The sequence below is a fragment of the Panulirus ornatus genome, chromosome 65, assembly GCF_036320965.1.
Source record: "Panulirus ornatus isolate Po-2019 chromosome 65, ASM3632096v1, whole genome shotgun sequence".
Classification (NCBI taxonomy): Eukaryota; Metazoa; Arthropoda; class Malacostraca; order Decapoda; family Palinuridae; genus Panulirus; species Panulirus ornatus.
The window spans coordinates 23,326,840-23,350,703 of NC_092288.1; the positions used below are offsets into that span (position 1 = coordinate 23,326,840).

The 23,864-nt window shown below is 39.8% G+C and overlaps 1 protein-coding gene across 6 annotated transcripts in view; it reads right to left on the reverse strand.

The window, feature by feature from the left end:
* LOC139746649 (carbohydrate sulfotransferase 9-like) overlaps positions 1 to 23,864 on the reverse strand; it is a 67,324-nt gene that overhangs the window by 36,022 nt on the left and 7,438 nt on the right. For 4 of the 6 annotated variants that reach the window (XM_071658074.1, XM_071658077.1, XM_071658075.1 and 1 more), the window contains exons 3-4: positions 2,927 to 3,724; positions 1,339 to 1,425 (exon numbers count right to left, since the gene is read on the reverse strand). In XM_071658074.1, coding sequence (XP_071514175.1) covers positions 1,339 to 1,425; positions 2,927 to 3,031 — 192 coding nt within the window. In that variant the 5' untranslated portion in view covers positions 3,032 to 3,724. Of the gene's footprint in view, positions 1 to 1,338; positions 1,426 to 2,926; positions 3,725 to 4,525; positions 4,607 to 18,680; positions 18,798 to 23,864 lie in introns of those variants that run through there. The other 2 variants (XM_071658079.1, XM_071658078.1) reach the window with 2 other exon arrangements.

Below are 23,864 nucleotides of genomic sequence, written 5' to 3' on the forward strand. Positions count from 1 at the left end.
CTAGGAAAACACTAACAACAGAAGATGAAGAAGAACCCACAGGATTCAAACAATCTAAGGACAGACTTACCATCTTTGGATGCTCCAACATCTAATATTTGTTTAATTCAAATTTCTAGCAGTCCATGGTATACCTTAGACACATGGGAGATGTATAATTAGTAGGTTGGAGATGTGCTGATGAATTATTATTATGTGACAATGGTTGGTCCAGCAAAATGGTTAATCCGGTAAGGCTTTGGAACCAAGAGTGCCGGAGAATCAGTGGTGTACATGTATATTGATGATATTGATAATTAGCTTCATTGTAAGATATCAATAATTCTAAAAAAGAACTTAAAGTCTGCAGCTTCAAGCTGATGGACTTGGCTCATGGGAGGCAAATGAATTTTAACATCAAAAAGTGATAAGTACATATTGGTAGTAAAAACGAAAATGCAAGCTACAGTATGAATTCTGCTGAACTGCAAAAGGTGTGTGAGCAAAAAAATTTGGGCATAAAAATCTCTGGTGACCTAAAAGAAAGTGAGCAGTACATATAAGTAGTGAAGACAGCACACAATTTTTTTGGATTCAAAGCTTTTAAATTTGAGTCTAAGAAAGTCTTCCTTGGTCTTGCAGTCTTACTTGACAAACGACATAACACAATCTATGCCTGAGTGCCCAATTTACTCTTACACATGATGATCCCTAGTAAAATCAAAGGAAGTGTGGCCTTGTCAAACACAGATACCAATGAAATTGTCATCTAACCCAGAGAAGGTCTTTAAATGGCTCTAATTCAAAAATCTTATTACTCTCTAAGGATGACCCTACTTGCTTTGTCCAATTTAACATTAATGTTATTTTCATCCATTACTTAATGAAAATCTAGTCTTACACTGAGCCAAAGAATTCACCTATTCCATGAACCTGTGCCTTTATTTCTCCGTGAAGGAAACATTTCATCCTTATTTCTAGATATACTAACAATAACCATTTATCTGAAAGGCTGCCAAAACACAGTTAAACAGGAATAAGACAGAGGTCTTTTACACAAGTCCCTATGTCTTTCATTTGATCAACTGTAACTCCAAGCCTGCCAAGTGCACAATCAGTTCAAGAGTTTAATATTTTCAAAGTTTAATATTTTCAAACTATAGAACCATACCAAGAGAGTGGAACTTGTACCACTCCTGTTTGATTACCCATACATTTTCCCTATTGAATCATTCCTGATATTTCCCATGATAAAATAACAATATCACCCATAATTCACAACACTGTACTGAGTAAGTGCACATGTTCAAGATATGAAAGCAAGACTCTTATCAACACTAAAATCTCTACGAGAGTTACCTGATTAAGGTGGTGGCGTCGATGGGCAAGGCGGGATGTCACCTGCTCTCTTGACACCCACCTGGTTGGTAGTGTTGCCTCTTCAACCTTTGGGATATACAGAGGTCAAAGGAACTAAATGTAGTTACCCAGTATCAGGAGTTAGATGGGAATGTCTGGGAGTAGAAAGCAATATGGATCATCAGGCATTACAAAACAGATCACAAGATGTCATAGATAAACTTATGAGGGGTCTGGGGAGCTCATGAGAAATCAGCAAATTAGATGTTATCATCATAAGTTGAGGGAACATAAATGAAGTCTATCATGGGTCTGAGTTTTACGATGGATCACTGAAGGTCAGGGAGCAATATGAAGCCACCATGAAATAGATGGGGAAAGCATGAAGAATGACGAGTCCCAGACATTGAGTCACCAAGAATTTGGGAGCTTGATTGGGTCAAAAATGGTCAGATAAATGGGATTACCATGATTCAGGAGGGCTAAATCAGTTTAACAAGATTCAAGGAAATGGAACCATTAAGTGAAAGGGGGTGGGATTAGGAGGTCAAAGTAGTCAATGGGGTCACTAGAGGTAAAGGGTAGCTACATAACACTGTCAAAAACAAGGTGAACCTTTGCATTCATGTGAGGTTATAAGAGCTCATCAAATTTCAAGAGTTTATTACTGGTCAGAAAGCTTAATGGAATCAATAAAAGGTAAAAGCTAGATGCAGTTATCAGGTTCATGAGGACACAGGATAGATATGGATGACTAGGCTCCTCAAGAATTGGGTGTCTTAATAATCATGATGAGGAAAGACGTAGGGTTAGATATGGTCAGTAAAAAATAGCGATCAATTGTCTCTATAAGGTCATCAATAACACAGGGATGTATGAAATCACCTCGAGTCAGAAGATGAGGTAACTAAGGATCACAAAATTACATGAGGTTATAACAGGTTAGAGGAGTTATCAACGGTTTTGGGTTCACATAGACTAGTTGATCATATTCATTAATGGTCAAGAAATTAGCTGGGGGTTGTCACTGTTCAGAAGAGTTGGTTGAGAACACCCAGGGGTGGCACAAAATCTAATTCTACCATGTGATCATCTCAGGTAAATAAACATGTTTGTCTATAACAACTGAAAATGTCACTTTGTGATAAATTCATTTTGCAAGTACAAAAAATTACTACTTAAACATAACTGTAATTAAGAGATAAACTTATAATCTAATCACATGCTTCAGATGTTGATAAACAATATGACAAGAACTAAATAAGTCTGTAAAACAGAGTGCCTCAAACATCAAATATTATTTGTAACATGTTCCAGACTGATCTACAAAAGCATATATTCATAAAGATGCCATATAGATCAAGTATGTTGCAGCAGGATACAGCCTGTTCTAAATGTGTTTCTAGCATTTCTAGCAGGTGATAAGTTACATCAAATATTAAACATGTATATAAAAAGTGTGAAACTAACATACTTTTCTGTAACAAACCACATCAAGGACTTGTAACTTAAGTACGTATATGACTGATATTAAGATGCATCATGCACCAAACATATTCCCTGAAAGAAAGAGACTTTTGTTATTTACCTGCATACCAGTGTCAGGAGGCTCCAGGCTGAAGTACACAGCCACACACAGGCTCAAAAACACTACTGATGTCAACAATTGGAAGCAGCGCCACCGTCGCCCCATCTTCCAACTAAGTCTTAGTAACAGGTTGCACTGTTACAATTGGATTCTGATATCACTGCCAGGCCGTCTGTTACTGTCTGGCTATAATCTCAGTCTCATAAGGGCATGCCATTAGTGGTGTGTCACTTTTTCTGACATAAGGTGGTGCAGTTACTACTTGTTCAAGCTGATAATAATGTGAGATCATGCCAGTAACATCAGCTCACACTCACTATTACTGCCTGATCATGCTCTCAAAGTCATGTTACACTATTAAGAATCAGGTCTTGCCATCAGTGTAATGTTACATCATCACTATCAACTAACTATTAATGTGAAGTTACCCTATTAGTATAATGTATAACCAGTAATGTTAGATGAGATTGCATGGACACATCACCAATATTAAGCTATGGTGATCGGGTCATATCAGACCAACAACGTCTGGTCATTTTGCCAACAACAGGTCACATTGGTATCATCAGGTTGGATCATCAGTGTCAGATCAGAGTCACTGTCAAGTAAGGCTACCAATTGCAAGATATATGATGAATATTGATCCAAGATGAAAAGTGTCAGTCAAGGTGTCAGTAACACCACCTGTTCTTAGTTATGCCATTAGAGTTAGCACAACACTGATCTCTGGTCATGTGAGTGATGTCACTTCACACCATGAATTTTTGTTTATGCAGTCAATGTCATGTAACTTCACATCTGTGGATAAAAAGAAAAGAGACAGATGGGCATGACTATTTTCACATAATATTATGTTGCATATCCTGCCCACAATGAAAAATCTTTGTAAAACAAAAAACTAATAAAGATTTCATTTGACACAACTGTTCTGATTTGATCTTATTTCTGCTTCTTTTGCTTTAAGATGAAAAAAGACCTGTGGGAAGAAAACAATTTATGCAATGGATGAATTAACTTACATCTTATAATGTTCAAAGGGATACAAGGATTACAGAAGTAACCATTTAGAGGTTAGTCAGCTATTGTTGTAAGAGAATTCTGCATCATTTGATATTACCATAAAATATTATCATAATAATAATATATAAAACAATGGAGGTGAATTTGTGTATGCATATCTATCTGCAGGTATCTGTCTTTCCCTGAAAAAAGTTAAATTGTCAGAAAATTCCACAGACCCTAAACTGGGCCACTGGGGTGTAGACAACCAGATCCATCCCAAAAACAGCTAGTTTCCTACCTAGAACAGCCAGCAACTTAGAACAGTCTGTTCTGTACCTAGAACAACTGACTCTGTTCCTAGACTAACAACTGGCACCACACCTAAAACAACCTATCCTAACCAAATTTTAGCACTACTTTACTAAATAACTTACACTCCTCTTCCTCTCCTCTAGTTTCATCTGTTCTCATTGAATGGTGGCAGAACTCTTTCCATGAGTGAAATCCAACCTATACGGATGCTAACCTGAAAGTGAACAATCCACCCTCATTTTACTCATTCCACTAGATTGGAGCCAATTCATCTTGCATACCCACCCTTTTCTGTAAAATACAAAGCATTCTCTGACAGATTGCAGAATTCAGGATGGTCCTTCAGGATGGTCCAAAATATGATGCCTGTCAACAGAAAAGAATTCTGGTGACCATCTCTCTTCTAGTCAAGATGTGTGAAGAGAGGGATGTCAAGAATTGTTTTGTACTGAAATTGATCAGACATTACAAAGCAAGATCATCTTAGAAACTTTTATGCAAATACAGTGACATCTGCACATTAAACTGAGCTTTGGCATTAACTCTTATAATAATTCAATACACACAACACAATTGAATACAAGTGTTAAGTTCAACATTTTCAAAGCCCTTTAGAATCCTGCCTTTAATGAGAACAACACATGTCATATACGCTGAAAAGCATATTCAATGGCTAATCAATCGCAGTACTGTGTGATATGCTGTTGGCTCAATGATCTACTCATATTTTCCAAAGTAGGCCCATCAACACTCATTGCTTCAGCTAAATCTATCAGTTACAGACTGCAGGTTCATCTTCTCCAGTCCATCTTTGTGAAAATGTACTACAGTGACATTTCAAAATTTTCATTAAGTTTCTTTGGTAGTTTTCAATGACAAGGTAACCTTAGTTCACCAATGAACTCATGTTTTTCTGTGTCACACATGAAACATGGTCTTCCATTCTTGTAAAGGAGGTTCTTACTTTTTCACCTCATGCGCCAGGTCAACTCATCAAGCAAAACCAACTTCTCCATTCACACCACCTCTATACAAAATGCCTTCATTACAACTAAGCCCTAATCATTCTTCTCACATATTCACCTAAAACATATCTCCTCCCTAACAATTCTCTCACTCCATGTACCCATCTCATCTTTGGTCTACTTCTACATGTTTCTAGGTGCTGCCTCACTGATGCAGGGGTAGCAATGTTATTTCCTGTGGGGCAGGGTGGTGCCAGAAATGGATGGAGGCAAGCAAGAATGAATATGTACATGTGCATATTTGTATATGTCTGGGTGTGTATGAATATGTATATGTGTATATGTTGATATGTGTATGGATATGTAAGTATATGTGCATGTATGGGGGTTTATGTGTGTGTGTTTGGTCACATGGAGAGAAAGAGTGAGGAAAGATTGACCAAGAGGATATACGTGTCGGAGGTGGAGGGAACGAGGAGAAGAGGGAGACCAAATTGGAGGTGGAAAGATGGAGTGAAAAAGATTCTGTGTGATCGAGGCCGGAACATGCAGGAGGGTGAAAGGAGGGCAAGGAATAGAGTGAATTGGAGCGATGTGGTATACCGGGGTTGACGTGCTGTCAGTGGATTGAATCAAGGCATGTGAAGCGTCTGGGGTAAACCATGGAAAGCTGTGTAGGTATGTATATTTGCGTGTGTGGAAGTATGTATATACATGTGTATGGGGGTGGGTTGGGCCATTTCTTTCGTCTGTTTCCTTGCGCTACCTCGCAAATGCGGGAGACAGCGACAAAGTAAAAAAAAAAAAAAATAAAAAAATAAAATATATATATATATATATATATATATATATATATATATATATATATATATATATATATATACTTTCTAAAAGGGGAAACAGAAGGAGGAGTCACGCGGACAGTGCTCATCCTCCTCGAAGGCTCAGATTGGGTGTCTAAATGTGTGTGGATGAGAAAAAAGTAGATGAGAAAAAAGGAGAGATTGGTAGTATGTTTGAGGAAAGGAACCTGGATATTTTGGCTCTAAGTGAAAAAAAGCTCAAGGGTAAAGGGGAAGAGTAGTTTAGGAATGTCTTGGGAGTAAAGTCAGGGGTTAGTGAGAGAACAAGAGCAAGGGAAGAAGTAGCACTACTCCTGAAACAGGAGTGGTGGGAGTATGTGATAGAGTGTAAGAAAGTAGACTCTAGATTGAATTGGTAAAACTGAAAGTGGATGGAGAGAGATGGGAGATTATTGGTGCATATGCATCTGGGCATGAGAAGAAAGATCAAGAGAGGCAAGTGTTTTGGGAGCAGCTGAGCGAGTGTGTTAGTATTTTGATGCACGAGACCAGGTTATAGTGATGGGTGATTTGAATGCAAAGGTGAGTAATGTGGCAGTTGAGGGAATAATTGGTGTAAATGGGGTGTTCAGTGTTGTAGATGGAAATGGTGAAGAGCTTGTAGATTTATGTGCTGCAAAAGTCCTGGTGATTGGGAATACCTGGTTTAAAAAGAGAGATATACATAAGTATACATAAGTAAGTAGGAGAGATGGCCAGAGAGTGTTATTGGATCACATGTTAATTGATAGGCATGCAAAAGAGAGACTTTTGGATGTTAATGTGCTGAGAGGTGTAACTGGAGGGATGTCTGATCATTACCTTGTGGAGGCGAGGGTGAAGATTTGTAGAGGTTTTCAGAAAACAAGAGAGAATGTTTGGGTGAAGAGAGTGGTGAGAGTAAGTGAACTTGGGAAGGAGACTTGTTTGAGGAAGTACCAGGAGAAACTGAGTACAGAATGGAAAAAGGTGAGAAAAAAGGACATAAGGGGAGTGGGGGAGGAATGGGATGTATTTAGGGAAGCAGTGATGGCTTGCGCAAAAGATGCTTGTGGCATGAGAAGCGTGGGAGGTGGGCAGATTAGAAAGGGTAGTGAAAGGTGGATGAAGAAGTAAGATTATTAGCAAAAGAGAAGAGAGAGGCACTTGGACGATTTTTGCAGGGAAATAATGCAAATGACTGGTAGGTGTATAAAGAAAGAGGCAGGAGGTCAAGAGAAAGGTGCAAGAGGTGAAAAAGAGGGCAAATGAGAGTTGGGGTGAGAGAGTATCATTAAATTTTAGGGAGCATAAAAAGATGTTTTGGAAGGGGGTAAATAAAGTGCGTAAGACAAGGGAGCAAATGGGAACTTCAGTGAAAGGGGCTGATGGGGAGGTGATAACAAGTAGTGGTCATGTGAGAAGGAGATGGAGTGAGTATTTTGAAGCTTTGTTGAATGTGTTTGATGATAGAGTGGCAGATATAGGGTGTTTTGGTCAAGGTGGTGTGCAAAGTGAGAGGGTTAGGGAGAATGATTTGGTAAACAAAGAAGAGGTAGTAAAAGCTTTGCGGAAGATGAAAGCCGGCAGGGCAGCAAGTTTGGATGGTTCTGCAGTGGAATTTATTAAAAAAGGGGGTGACTGTATAGTTGACTGGTTGGTAAAGTTATTTAATGTATGTTTGACTCATGGTGAGGTGCCTGAGGATTGGCAGAATGCTTGCATAGTGCCACTGTACAAAGGCAAAGGGGATAAAAGTGAGTGTTCAAAATACAGAGGTATAGGTTTGTTGAGTATTCCTGGGAAATTATATGGGAGGGTATTGATTGAGAGGGTGAAGGCATGTACAGAGCATCAGATTGGGGAAGAGCAGTGTGGCTCCAGAAGTGGTAGAGGATGTGTGGATCAGATGTTTGCTTTGAAGAATGTATGTGAGAGATACTTAGAAAAGCAAATGGATTTGTATGTAGCATTTATGGATCTGGAGAAGGCATATGATAGAGTTGATAGAGATGCTCTATGGAAGGTATTAAGAATATATGGTGTGGGAGGCAAGTTGTTATAAGCAGTGAAAAGTTTTTATCGAGGATGTAAGGCATGTGTAAGTGTAGGGAGAGAGGAAAGTGATTGGTTCTCAGTGAATGTTGGTTTGCGGCAGGGGTGTGTGATGTCTCCATGGTAGTTTAATTTGTTTATGGATGGGGTTGTTAGGGAGGGGAATGCAAGAGTTTTGGAAAGAGGGGCAAGTATGCTGTCTGTTGTGGATGAGAGAGCTTGGGAAGTGAGTCAGTTGTTCTTCGCTGATGATACACCTCTGGTGGCTGACTCGTGTGAGAAACTGCAGAAGCTGGTGACTGAGTTTGGTAAAGTGTGTGAAAGAAGAAAGCTGAGAGTATATATAAATAAGAGCAAGGTTATTAGGTACAGGAGGGTTGAGGGACAAGTCAATTGGGAGGTAAGTTTGAATTGAGAAAAAGTGGAGGAAGTGCTTTAGATATCTGGGAGTGGATTTGGCAGAGGATGGAACCATGGAAGTGGAAGTGAATCATAGGGTGGGGGAGGGGGTGAAAGTTTTGGGAGCCTTGAAGAATGTGTGGAAGTCAAGAACACTATCTCGGAAAGCAAAAATGGGTATGTTTGAAGGAATAGTGGTTCCAGCAACGTTATATGGTTGCGAGGCATGTGCCATGGATAGAGTTGTGTAAAGGAGGGTGGATGTGCTGAAAATGAGATGTTTGAGGACAATGTGTGGTGTGAAGTGTTTCCATCGAGTAAGTAATAATAGGGTAAGAGAGATGTGTGGTAATAAAAAGAGTGTGGTTGAGAGAGCAGAAGAGGGTGTTTTGAAATGGTCTCGGAACATGGAAAGAATGAGTGAGGAAAGATTGACCAAGGGGATATATGTGTCGGAGGTGGAGGGAACGAGGAGAAGTGGGAGACCAAATTGGAGGTGGAAAGATGGAGTGAAAAAGATTTTGAGTGATCGGGGCCTGAGCATGCAGGAGGGTGAAAGGAGGGCAAGGAATAGAGTGAATTGGAGCGATGTGGTATACCGGGGTTGACGTGCTGTCAGTGGATTGAAGCAGGGCATGTGAAGCGTCTGGGGTAAACCATGGAAAGCTGTGTAGGTATGTATATTTGCGTGTGTGGACGTATGTATATACATGTGTATGGGGGGGGTTGGGCCATTTCTTTCGTCTGTTTCCTTGCGCTACCTCGCAAATGCGGGAGACAGCGACAAAGTATAATAATAATAATAAATATATATATATATATATATATATATATATATATATATATATATATATATATATATATATATATATATATATATTCTTCTGTTTCCCATTTTTAGAAAGTTAAAATACAAGGAGGGGAGGATTTCTGGCGCCCCGCTCCCGTCCTCTCTAGTCGCCTTCTACGACACGTGAGGAATGCGTGGGAAGTATTCTTTCTCCCCTATCCCCAGGGATAATATATATATATATATACATATATGAAAAATTAAGAATATATGGTGTGGGAGGCAAGTTGTTAGAAGCAGTGAAAAGTTTTTATTGAGGATGTAAGGCATGTGTACGTGTAGGAAGAGAGGAAAGTGATTGGTTCTCAGTGAATGTAGGTTTGCAGCAGGGGTGTGTGATGTCTCCATGGTTGTTTAATTTGTTTATGGATGGGGTTGTTAGGGAGGTGAATGCAAGAGTTATGGAAAGAGGGGCAAGTATGAAGTCTGTTGTGGATGAGAGAGCTTGGGAAGTGAGTCAGTTGTTGTTCGCTCATGATACAGCGCTGGTGGCTGATTCATGTGAGAAACTGCAGAAGCTGGTGACTGAGTTTGGTAAAGTGTGTGAAAGAAGAAAGTTAAGAGTAAATGTGAATAAGAGCAAGGTTATTAGGTACAGTAGGATTGAGGGTCAAGTCAATTGGGAGGTAAGTTTGAATGGAGAAAAACTGGAGGAAGTGAAGTGTTTTAGATATCTGGGAGTGGATCTGGCAGCGGATGGAACCATGGAAGCGGAAGTGGATCATAGGGTGGGGGAGGGGGCGAAAATTCTGGGAGCCTTGAAGAATGTGTGGAAGTCGAGAACATTATCTCGGAAAGCAAAAATGGGTATGTTTGAAGGAATAGTGGTTCCAACAATGTTGTATGGTTGCGAGGCGTGGGCTATGGATAGAGTTGTGCGCAGGAGGATGGATGTGCTGGAAATGAGATGTTTGAGGACAATGTGTGGTGTGAGGTGGTTTGATCGAGTAAGTAACGTAAGGGTAAGAGAGATGTGTGGAAATAAAAAGAGCATGGTTGAGAGAGCAGAAGAGGGTGTTTTGAAATGGTTTGGGCACATGGAGAGAATGAGTGAGGAAAGATTGACCAAGAGGATATGTGTGTCGGAGGTGGAGGGAACGAGGAGAAGTGGGAGACCAAATTGGAGGTGGAAAGATGGAGTGAAAAAGATTTTGTGTGATCAGGGCCTGAACACGCAGGAGGGTGAAAGGAGGGCAAGGAATAGAGTGAATTGGATCAATGTGGTATACCGGGGTTGACGTGCTGTCAGTGGATTGAATCAGGGCATGTGAAGCGTCTGGGGTAAACCATGGAAAGCTGTGTAGGTATGTATATTTGCAAGTGTGGACGTATGTACATACATGTGTATGGGTGTGGGTTGGGCCATTTCTTTCGTCTGTTTCCTTGCGCTACCTCGCAAACGCTGGAGACAGCGACAAAGCAAAAAAAGAAAAAAAAAATATGAAAAATGTAAGAAATAATTTAGAAAACTGAAACTTCTAGCCGGAAAATGAAATGAAAAATGAATGTCACATAATGGTTCAACCTCTGGCTATGGAAAAGGGAAATGTATAATTTATTTACACAAACGTCAATAGTAGTTTTCATCAATCTAACCACTGTATCATACTGCCTGGTCCACTTCTTCTCTTATCATGAAACTGGAATACTGGCTTATGATGTTTCTCTCATAATAATGTATACCTTAAAATACAGAAATATCACTTTTGTGCAAGTGATGCTCTTTAAAAGTTATTATCATGCCCCTCAAGTGCAAGTAGAGTTTGATCCTTGTAGGTTTTTATGCCCCAAGTTAAAAATACAGTAATGATTAGCAAATATTGGTTTAGCAAAGAATGGTAGTGAATTTATTTCCCTAATCACGTTTTAATTGTCTGATAGGAAAAGATTTCTCATCACAAGTTGTGAGCAGTTTCAAACACCCTTTGCACTGAGACTATTACATGGTAAATGCAGACAGCATACATATATTCAAAAGGTTATATGATTGTATAGAGCATTCAGGGATGGAACCCCATCAGATTGAAACCCCCTCCAAGTACTGTACAAATAGGTAATTACACTCAAGAAGCAGAAACTTAATGCTTACATGATCCAGTGGAAGATAATGGCTTTGAGTAACAGAGGAATCTGTATCAGGACTGATGTATTATAAGCCAACAAATTTCTCTTGCCATAAGTTGAATTCTGCACACATTGTAGGCTCTACTGGCTACCCATAGATAGTAACCCAATTAAATGAGCATGAATACATAAGTATCCCCCTTGTAACCTCAGTGGACAATCACACACCTTTTACACAGGATTTACCATATCCTGGGTTTGTCCATAGCACCTTATGCATACCCACTGACCCCATGCACTCACCTCCTAAGGCACATTACATCCCTGCCACCCATATAAACATTCTCCTACCATAAAAAATAAAGAGAGTGCTGGATGAGTTAATCAGAGATTTTATCTCATTCTAATTCATCTGAAGAGGAGAATTAAGAGAAAATATACAGTATTGGTGAGTGTGGGGAACAAATTTGTAAGAACAAAAGGTGGGCTGTGGATCTGGCAGCAGATGGAACCATGGAAGCGGAAGTGAATCATAGGATGGGGGAGGGGGCGAAAATCCTGGGAGCCTTGAAGAATGTGTGGAAGTCGAGAACATTATCTTCGAAAGCAAAAATGGCTATGTTTGAAGGAATAGTGGTTCCAACAATGTTGTATGGATGTGAGGCGTGAGCTATGGATAGAGTTGTGCGCAGGAGGGTGGATGTGCTGGAAATGAGATGTTTGAGGACAATATGTGGTGTGAGGTGGTTTGATCGACTAAGTAATGTAAGGGTAAGAGAGATGTGTGGAAATAAAAAGAGCATGGTTGAGAGAGCAGAAGAGGGCGTTTTGAAATGGTTTGGGCACATGGAGAGAATGAGTGAGGAAAGATTGACCAAGAGGATATATGTGTCGGAGGTGGAGGGAACGAGGAGAAGTGGGAGACCAAATTGGAGGTGGAAATTTGGAGTGAAAAAGATTTTGAGTGATCGGGGCCTGAACATGCAGGAGGGTGAAAGGCGGGCAAGGAATAGAGTGATTTGGATCGATGTGGTATACCGGGGTTGACGTGCTGTCAATGGATTGAATCAGGGCATGTGAAGCGTCTGGGGTAAACCATGGAAAGTTTCTGTGGGGCCTGGATCCGGAAAGGGAGCTGTGGTTTCGGTGCATTATTGCATGACAGCTAGAGACTGAGTGTGAACGAATGGGGCCTTTGTTGTCTTTTCCTAGTGCTACCTCACACACATGAGGGGGGAGGGGGATGTTATTCCATGTGTGGCGGGGTGGCGATGGGAAAAAATAAAGGCAGACAGTATGAATTATGTACATGTGTATATATGTATATGTCTGTGCGTGTATATATATGTGTACATTGAGATGTATAGGCATGTATATTTGCATGTGTGGACATGTATGTATATACATGTGTATGTGGGCGGGTTGGGCCATTCTTTCGTCTGTTTCCTTGCGCTACCTTGCTAACGCGGGAGACAGCGACAAAGCAAAATAAATAAATAATAATATATATATATATATATATATATATATATATATATATATATATATATATATATATATTCCCTGGGGATAGGGGAGAAAGAATACTTCCCACGTATTCCCTGCGTGTCGTAGAAGGCGACTAAAAGGGGAGGGAGCGGGGGGCTGGAAATCCTCCCCTCTCAATTTTTTTTAATTTTCCAAAAGAAGGAACAGAGAAGGGGGCCAGGTGAGGGTATTCCCTCAATGGCCCAGTCCTCAGTTCTTAACGCTACCTCGCTAACGCGGGAAATGGCGAATAGTTTGAAAAAAAAAATATATATATATATATATATATATATATATATATATGTGTGTGTGTGTGTGTGTGTGTGATAGAGTGTAAGAAAGTTAACTCTAGATTGATATGGGTAAAACTGAAAGTGGATGGAGAGGGATGGGTGATTATTGGTGCATATGCACCTGGGCATGAGAAGAAAGATCATGAGAGGCAAGTGTTTTGGGAGCAGCTGAGTGAACGAGTTAGTAATTTTGATGCATGAGACTGGGTTATAGTGATGGGTGATTCGAATGCAAAGGTGAGTAATGTGGCAGTTGAGGTAGTAAATGGTGTACATGGGGTGTTCAGTGTTGTGAATGGAAATGGTGAAGAGCTTGTAGATTTATGTGCTGAAAAAGGACTGGTGATTGGGAATACCTGGTTTAAAAAGAGAGATATATATAAGTATATGTACGTAAGTAGGAGAGATGGCCAGAGCTCGTTATTGGATTATGTGTTAATTGATAGGCATGCGAAAGAGAGACTTTTGGATGTTAATGTGCTGAGAGGTGCAACTGGAGGGATGTCTGATCATTACTTTGTGGAGGTGAAAGTGAAGATTTGTAGAGGTTTTCAGAAAAGAAGAGAAAATGTTGGGGTGAAGAGAGTGGTGAGAGTAAGTGAGCTTGGGAAGGAGACTTGTGTGAGGAAGTACCAGGAGAGACTGAGTACAGAATGGAAAAAGGTGAGAACAAAGGAATAAGGGGAGTGGGGGGTTGAAATGGGATGTATTTAGGGAAGCAGTGATGGCTTGTGCAGAAGATGCTTGTGGCATGAGAAGCGTGGGAGGTGGGCAGATTAGAAAGGGTAGTGAGTAGTGGGATGAAGAAGTAACATTATCAGAGAAAGAGCAGAGAGAGGTATTTGGATGATTTTTGCAGGGATATAATGCAAATGACTGGGAAATGTATAAAAGAAAAGGGCAGGAGGTCAAGAGAAAGGTGCAAGAGGTGAAAAAGAGGGCAAATGAGAGTTGGGGTGAGAGAGTATCATTAAATTTTAGGGAGAATAAAAAGGTGTTTTCGAAGGAGGTAAATAAAATGCGTAAGACAAGGGAACAAATGGGAACATCAGTGAAGGGGGCTAATAGGGAGGTGATAACAAGTAGTGGTGATATGAGGAGATGGAGTGAGTATTTTGAAGGTTTGTTGAATGTGTTTGATGATGGAGTGGCAGATATAGGGTGTTTTGGTCGAGGTGGTGTGCAAAGTGAGAGGGTTAGGGAGAATGATTTGGTAAACAGAGAAGAGGTATCAGTCCACTGTCTTACGCATTTCATTTACCTCACGTCACCAGCTTCTTCAGTTTCTCATCCGAATCAGCCACGAGCACTGTATCATCAGCGAACAACAAATGACTCATTTCCCAAGCCCTCTAGTCCACCACAGTCTGCATACTTGCCCCTCTCTCCAAAACTCTTCCATTCACCTCCATAACAACCCCATCCATAAACAAATTAAACATCCATGAAGACATCAAGCACCCCTGCCACAAACCGATATTCACTGGGAACCAATCACTTTCCTCTCTTCCTAATCGTATGCATACTTTACATCCTCCATAAAAGCTTTTCACTGCTTCTAGTAAAATACCTCCCATACAATATACTCTTGATACCTTCCACAGAGCATTTCTATCAACTCCATCATCTGTTTTTCTAAGTATTTCTCACATACATTATTCAAAGCAAACACCTGATCCACACATCCTCTAACACTTCTGAATCCACACTACTCTTCCCCAATCTGATGATGTACATGCCTTCACCCTCTCAATCAATACCCTCCCTTATAATTTCCCAGGAATACTCATCGAACTTATACCTCTGTAATTTGAGCACTCACCTTTATCCCCTTTGCCTTTGTACAATGGGCACTATAAATGCATTCCGCCAATCCTCAGGCACTTCACCATGAACCATACATACACTGAATATCCTCACCAACCAGTCAACAACAGTCACCCCCTTTTTTAGTAAATTCCACTGCAATACCATCCAAAACTGCTGCCTTGCCGGCTTTCATCTTCCACAAAGCTTTCACTACCTCTTCTCTGTTTACCAAACCATTTTCCCTGACCCCCCCCCTCTCATTTCACACAACACCTCAACCAAAACACCCTATATCCACCACTCTATCATCAAACACATTCATCAAACCTTCAAAATACTTACACCATCTCCTTCTCACTTCACCACTACTTGTTATTACCTCCCCATTACCCACCTTCACCGATGTTCCCATTTGTTCTATTGTCTTACACACTTTATTTATCTCCTTCCAAAACATCTTTCTATTCTCCCTAAAATTTAATGATACTCTCTCACCCCAACTCTCATTTGCCCTCTTTTTCACCTCTTGCACCTTTCTCTTGACCTCTTGCCTCTTTCTTTTATGCATCTCCCAGTCATCTGCACTATTTCCCAGTTAAAATCCTCTAAATGTCTCTCTCTTCTCTTTCACTAGCAATCTTACTTCTTCATCCCACCACTCACTACCCTTTCTAATCTGCCCATCTCCCACGCTTCTCATGCCACAGGCATCTTTTGCACAAGCCATTACTCCTTCTCTAAATACATCCCATTCCCCTTACATCATTTGCTCTCACCTTTTTCTATTCTGCTCTCAATCTCTCCTGGTACTTCTTCACACAAGTCTCCTTTCTAAGCTCACTTACTCTCACCACTATCTTCACCCCAACATTCTCTCTTCTTTTCTGAAAACCCCTACAAATCTTCACCTTCACCTCCACAAGATAATGATCAGACATCCTTCCAGTTGCCCCTCTTAGCAGATTTACATCCAAAGGTCTCTCTTTCACGTGCCTATCAATCAAAATGTCATCCAATAACGCTTTATGGCCATCTCTCCTACTTACATATGTATACTTATGTGTATCTTTCTTTTTAAACCAGGTATTCCCAATCACCAGTCCTTTTTCAGCATACAAATCTACAAACACTTCACCATTTCCATTTACAACACTGAACACCCCATGTACACCAATTATTCCCTCAACTACCACATTACTCACCTTTGCATTCAAATCACCCATCACTTTGACCTGGTCTCGTGCATCCATGCTGCTAACACAGCCACTCAGCTGCTCCCAAAACACTTGCCTCTCATAATCTTTCTTCTCATGATCAGGTGCATAGGCACCAATAATCACCCACCTCTCTCCATTCACTTTCAGGTTTAACCATATCAATCTAGAGTTTACTTTCTTACACTCTATCACATACTACTACAACTCCTGCTTCAGGATTAGTGTTACTCCTCCTCTTGTCCTCTCACCAACCCCAGACTTTACTCCCAAGACATTCCCAAACCACTCTACCCCTTTACCCTTGAGCTTTGTTTCACTCAGAGCCAAAGCATCCAGGTTCCTTTCTTCAAACATACTACCTATCTCTCCTTTTTTCTCCTCTTGGTCACATCCACACACATTTAGACACCACAATAATAGGGCAGGGGAGAAAGAATTCTACCTCCATATTCCTGAATTTTGTAGAAAGCAACCAAACCAAAGGTGGTGGAAGTGCAGGGCTGGAAAGTCCCCCTTCTTATATTTTAATTTCTAAAAAAAGGATCGAAAGGAGACAATCAAGGAATACTTACTCACCTTTAAGGCTCAGGCTGGGGTGTCTAAAAGTGTGAATGTAGCTAAGATGAGAGCAGAGATAGGTAGTATGTTTGATGAAAAGAAAGGCACGAATGGGATAAACTGAACTGGAATGATGTGGTATACCAGGGGCAACATGCTGTCAATGGACTGAACCAAGGCATGTGAAGCATTCGGTATAAAGCATGAAGGGCCTGTGGGGCCCTGGCTGTGGATATGGAGCTGTGTTCTCAGTGCATTACACATGAAAGCTGGAGAAGTGTGAACAAATGTGGCCTTTCTTCATCTGTTCCTGTCACTACCTTGCTAATGTGGGAAACGGCAATCAAGAATAAAAAATAATGATAATGATAATCATTATCATTATCTTCATCATCATCATTATCATTATCATCACCATTATTATTCTTGTAATTATTATTATCATCATTATCATTATCATCTTTACTACCACTATTATTATCATTTCTATCCCTAGGGATAGGGGAGAAAGAATACTTCCCACATATTCCCCTCAAGTCATAAAAGGAGACTACAATGGGAGGGAGTGTGGGGCTGAAAATCCTCCCCTCCAGTTTTCATGTTTCCAAAAGAAGGAACAGAGAAGGGAACCAAAAGAGGATTTTCCCTCTTAGATTCAGTTCTCTGTTCTTAATGCTGCCTCGCTAACGTGGGAAATGGTGAGTATATATGAAAAAAATATTTTTGTCATGTTTATTATTGTCATTATCATTATTACTATTATTATTACTATTATCATTGGTGATATTCATGAAAATATCTATCATTTTTACCAGCATCCCCATTTGTTGTACATAAAGTGGGTCAAGTTCAAAGACATGCATGATCATTTTAAGGCAAGTAGTTCCACAGAACTGGGGTCCTGAAACCCAAGTCCTCAGGCTGGTTAAAAGAGGAAAGGATTCCCAATGCCCCTAAAAAAAAAACAAATGAAAAAATATAAAAAGTGTAACACTACTTAAATTCCTCTTTTTGTTTATCAAAATTTCAACAGTTCTACAAGTATAAACACTTACAAAATCTCATTCTACAGTTTTCATGTTGATGTTCCTTGTCTTTTTAGATAACTATACTGTGTGCTTCCCAGGAAAAGATAAGTTAAAAAAAAATATCAACTGTCACTCCATGTACACAGACCTGTCCATCAACTTGACAAGGTGCATCCCGTAAGCCATTATCATGAAAATCTCAGACTGAGCAAACTCTTACATTTCAACTGTCAATTGTTCACTTTTCTTTGATTCTAGCATGATAATGCTCACTGACATGCAACAATAGAAATCAAATCTCCATGGATTATTCCTGCAGTCAACTATAATTCAGTTACAGTTTAGTTTCCTAATACCATAAGGCCACTCATAACAATATGAATACTTCCTCTGTATGGTCAACACAACAATAAATAAATTAATAAATCACTTAACAAAGTTCTGAATATATCCCAGCGTTTAATCTTTTTCAAATAAGTTCTCATAATATGAATACAAAACATCAGTTCCCTACACATGATATGAATACAAAAAATCAGCTGCATACACTGTCAATATATCTTTTCTTTCATACTATTAGCCATTTCCCGCGTCAGCAAGGTAGCGTTAAGAACAGAGGACTGGGCCTCTGAGGAAACATCCTCATCTAGCCCCCTTCTCTGTTCCTTCCTTTGGAAAATAAAAAATAAAAAAATAAAAAAAAAAGAGAGGGGAGGATTTCCAGCCCCCCGCTCCCTTCCCTTTTAGTCGCCTTCTACGACATGCAGGGAATACGTGGGAAGTATTCTTTCTCCCCTATCCCCATATGCAATATATATATACCAAACCATGAAAAAAAAAAAAGCTCCACTCACTAAGATGCTCCTTCTTCTCTCTTTCTCCCTTAAGAGTAACTCCAACAATGGAGACCACACACTAATCACATGCTGCTTGAGGACAACAGATAAGACCTACTTGTGGGCTATAATGGCCCTAACAAGTTGGCTGATAATGCTGATAAGGTTTTGAGAGACCCCAAGGGTGCTGGACGTCCTTAGTATTTGCTCAGCAAAAGAATAGTGATGGCTGTCCTCAGAGGTCAAGTAGGAGGGTATGGCAAATACTTCATTTAGGTCTATCCTGGAAGAGTGGGTTAAGAATCTTACATAGACCTATATCAAATGGTCACATGAGCTTCCAACACAAACTTCATGTCTGAATAGTTAATAAGTTTCTCATAAAGGCCTTAGTTGGAAAGTTGGGCAAGCACCTCATTAAAGCCTGAGAAAGGTGACTGTGAACTTCTCACACAGATCAATAATGAGAGCCTGAGAGATCCTTAGTTGAAAGTCAGTATGTACCTCTGACATAGCCCATGCTAGAAGACCAAGAAAGCTTCTCTTCTATGCCTAAACTGGAAAACTAAATATGCTGTTCACATATGCCTGTCCTGAATGACAGGGAATCCATGCCAATCATATCTATATTGTGAAACTAAGTGAACTTGTACTCTTATATCAAAAGGTTGGAAGAGTTTCTTTTATGGGCCTACAATGGAAAACTAAGCAAGTATTTAACACTGCCCATCTTGAAAGCTTGGCAGAGCTTCTCGCACAGCCACCTATAAGAATGTTCACATAAATTTGTAGAAAAATCTACCCCAAGGAATAGGACATCCCTACCTCTGTTGCTAGTGTGTGGAGATGAGGCTGGGGACCTAAGTTTTGCAAAATCAATTCCTACAGTAGGAACTTTTATGAACCTTATCTGCCCCTAAGTAAATGGGAACACATTGAAGACAGATAAACAGGCAGAATCAAAGGACACAGAAAGGAATCAGAAGTTGTAAATGTACATGGCACACACATAAGATGCAATGACATTATCAAAATCAATTAGGAAATAAAAGCACTAGTAGAGAAGAATGCTTCAGACAAAAAATACAGACTGATTAGTGTAAAGAGAATAAGATGTATGGGTCTGAGAAAAGAGGATAAGGAATGACAGTGGATGTTAAGAATTATAAATTCTATAATGGGTGAGACAGACTATACATGAAGGTTAGACAATGGAATAATGGAGACAGAGTTTGAAAGTTTGTAAGAAGTGCTTAAATAAATGAACTGGTGGGGGTTGAAAGAAATACAGATCAAAATGAGTGACAGAGACTCTTGACAAGCCAATTTGCTGTACAGCTGAAAGAACATAGGATACTCACTGACTGACCTACTAAGCATACTTGATCAAAGATCCCTTTTGTTAATGCAAGTTGACTGTCATATGCTTTCAGTGATGATAATGGAAGATTTCTTTTTTCATCATAAATGCAAATAATACGAAAAAGAAATACAAGAAAGACTCATAATGAAAAAGGGTGTAAATGGGGACTGTTTGATCGCCATGTGATGTACAGTGAACTATGATTACCTAACTGGTAAAAAGGTATGGAAGAAGGCAGAAATACAGAAGATGCAATAATAAATGAAACATGTTAAGACAATAGGTAATTCATTCACGAAACTGATTAGTGCTGCTCTAAGATGAAAGCATTAAACTTAAGTCTATCACTGTATATAAAAAGGAAGAGGTTAGTGAGAAGAAAAACAGGAATCAAGGTGAAATAGTAAGTTTGTATCTATACACCTTCTCAAAAATTTGGTTCTCGTCTTTAGCCTTTAGCACCTCATCCTTTATTGATTTGTCACTACTTTCATAATCATCACTCAGACGCAATCACATCATCAAACAGAGTGATGATTTCAAAATGCTGGGAGGAGGAAGGAGGAAAATGTTGTTTGACAAAGTAGACAAGTTAGAGACTCACAATGTACATGTATGAATCTAATGCCAGGAAAATGAGGTATTCCAACCGATGAGGAAGAGCTATATGGCTCTATGAAGAATTTTAACATACTTACTTAAAACAACTTTCCCATATTACTTGAAACAAACCATAATAATCCTAATATTGTCCTAGGCAGTGACTCCCCAGTCATGCATCAAAACAAGGGTTACAAACAAGGGACATAAATACTCTTACCCTAGAGCTAAGATCAACAACATTACTGACAAGTATGACAACTTCACCAGTGACAATTCTGAGTCAATAAATTTTGCTCAAGTAGGAACCACTGGCATTGGAAGCAGATCTAAGAAATTCAAGGCATCTTAAGGAAATGCATATTAATGCACAAACCTAAATAGTTAATCATGTCTAACATCCTCCCAATGTACAAAATCAGTGTCTAAGCACAATTCGTAAGGCTTAGGATAAAATTCTTCCTAGAGATATGTCAACTGAGTTTAACCATAAACAGAATCCTGTTTGGCAAAAATGCTCTGCTTCTGAATGTGGTAAGAAGTTCACACTTGAGCAGAGTATTAAAAAACACATCATGAGCATATCCAGTTAATTTAGTAAAAAAATCCTGATTCTAAGGAAAGTGCAAGGAAGTAATGATTTAAGCCATGCCCATTCTGAGAAAAATGGGGATACCAAATCCTGGCACCAGCCTGACTGGAACAAATAGCTTCAGTTAAAATATTATTTCATTAGACAAGAGTAAGTAAAGCAATAAACTTAATGTCATTTATGAAAGTGCCACAAGTATTACTTTGAATTAGATGAGCTAATCTCATATTCCAACTCTGAAAAATGACATAAATGCCATAACACAGTACATAAATACCGATTATCTAAACCAACAATAATAGAATATGATACAATTATTCAAAGCTGCACCCACAAGAAAGGTGGGTGATATTTATGTCAAAAGAATCAAATGTAGTTGCAGCTGATAACTCAAAAATTTTCACATACAGCAACCTCTCCTTGGATACAGCAAAGTGTAGCAAGTCTCGTTAATAGTCCTACATACTAATTCCTTGAACCACATGAAATCATAGCAATCAACTCATACAAATACACACTCTTTTGTCAATCTATTTCTTTTTCTCCCTTTCTATCTTTCTATCCATCTATCTATCTATCTCTGATACCCGTTCCATTTGAGTGGTAACGGCAAAAGTCTCTCCATAAGTATTGAACTCTAGTATCACTTCTTAGCCTAAATTTAGTCCTTCACCTTTAACAGAACACTGGCAGAAGGCAACTTCAGCAGTGTTTTCATAGGCTCCTACCTAATGTTCCTACCAACCACTTCCACCTAATTGTCTACCTAATATCCCGGCCTAATGTTACAACCCAATACAAGCTAAGGCCTCCAGTTAATGCTCCAATCTAATCATTTATTTTTTTCTATTTCACTTTGTCGCTGTCTCCTGCGTTAGCGAGGCAGCGGAAGGAAACTGACGAAAGAATGGCCCAACACACCCACATACACATGTATATACATACACGTCCACACACGCAAATATACATACCTATACATCTCAACGTATACATATATATACACACACAGACATATACATATATACACATGTACATAATTCATAATGTCTGCCTTTATTCATTCCCATCACCACCCCGCCACACATGAAATAACAACCCCCTCCCCCAGCATGTGCACGAGGTAGCACTAGGAAAAGACAACAAAGGCCACATTCGTTCACATTCAGTCTCTAGCTGTCGTGTAATAATGCACCGAAACCACAGCTCCCTTCCCACATCCAGGCCCCACACAACTTTCCATGGTTTACCCCTGACGCTTCACATGCCCTGGTTCAATCCACTGACAGCACGTCGACCCCAGTATACCACATCATTCCAATTCACTATTCCTTGCACGCTTTTCACCCTCCTGCATGTTCAGGCCCCGATCACTCAAAATCTTTTTCACTCTATCTTTTCACCTCCAAGTTGGTCTCCTACTTCTCGTTCCCTCCACCTCTGACTCATATATCCTCTTGGTCAATCTTTCCTCATTCATTCTCTCCATGTGACCAAACCATTTCAAAACACCCTCTTCTGCTCTCTCAACCACACTCTTTTTATAACCACACATCTCTCTTACCCTATCATTACTTACTCGATCAAACCACCTCACTCCACATATTGTTCTCAAACATCTCATTTCCAGCACATCCACACTCCTCCGCACAACTCTATCTATAGCCCACGCCTCGCAACTATATAACATTGTTGGAATCATTTACATATTTCATTATACTTTGTCACTGTCTCCTGCGTTAGCAGAGTAGCGCAAGGAAACAGACGAAAGAATGGCCCAACCCACCCACATACACATGAATATACATATACATACACATGCACATATACATACCTATACATTTCAACATATACATTCATATACATACACAGACATATACTTATATACACATGTACATATTCATACTTGCTGCCTTCATCCATTTCCATCACCACCCCACCGCAGATGAAATGGGACCCCCTCCCCCCGCGTGCGTGCAAGGTAGCGCTAGAAATAAACAAAGGCCACATTCGTTTATACTCAGTCTCTAGCTGTCATGTGTAATGCACCGAAACCACAGCTCCCTTTCCAAATCTAGGCCCCACAAAACTTTCCTTGGTTTATCCCAGATACTTCACATACCCTAGTTCAATCCATTGACAGCACATCAACCCCAGTATACCACATCGTTCCAATTTACTCTATTCCTTGCATGCCTTTCACCCTCCTGTATGTTCAGGCCCTGATCATTCAAAATCTTTTTCACTCCAACCTTCCACCTCCAATTTGGTCTCCCACTTCTCATTGCCTCCGTCTGACACATATATCCTCTTCGTCAATCTTTCCTCACTCATTCTCTCCATGTGACCAAACCATTCCAATACACCCTCTTCTGCTCTCTCAACCACACTCATTTTATTACCACACATCTCTCTTATCCTTTCATTACTTAATCAAACCACCTCACACCACATATTGTCTTCAAGCATCTCATTTCCAACACATCCATCCTCCTCCACACAACTCTATCTATAGCCCATGCCTTGCAATCATATAACATTGCTGGAACCACTATTCCTTCAAACATACTCATCTTTGCTCTCCGAGATAATGTTCTCGACTTCCATACATTCTTCAACGCTCCCAGAACCTTCACCCCCTCCCCCACCC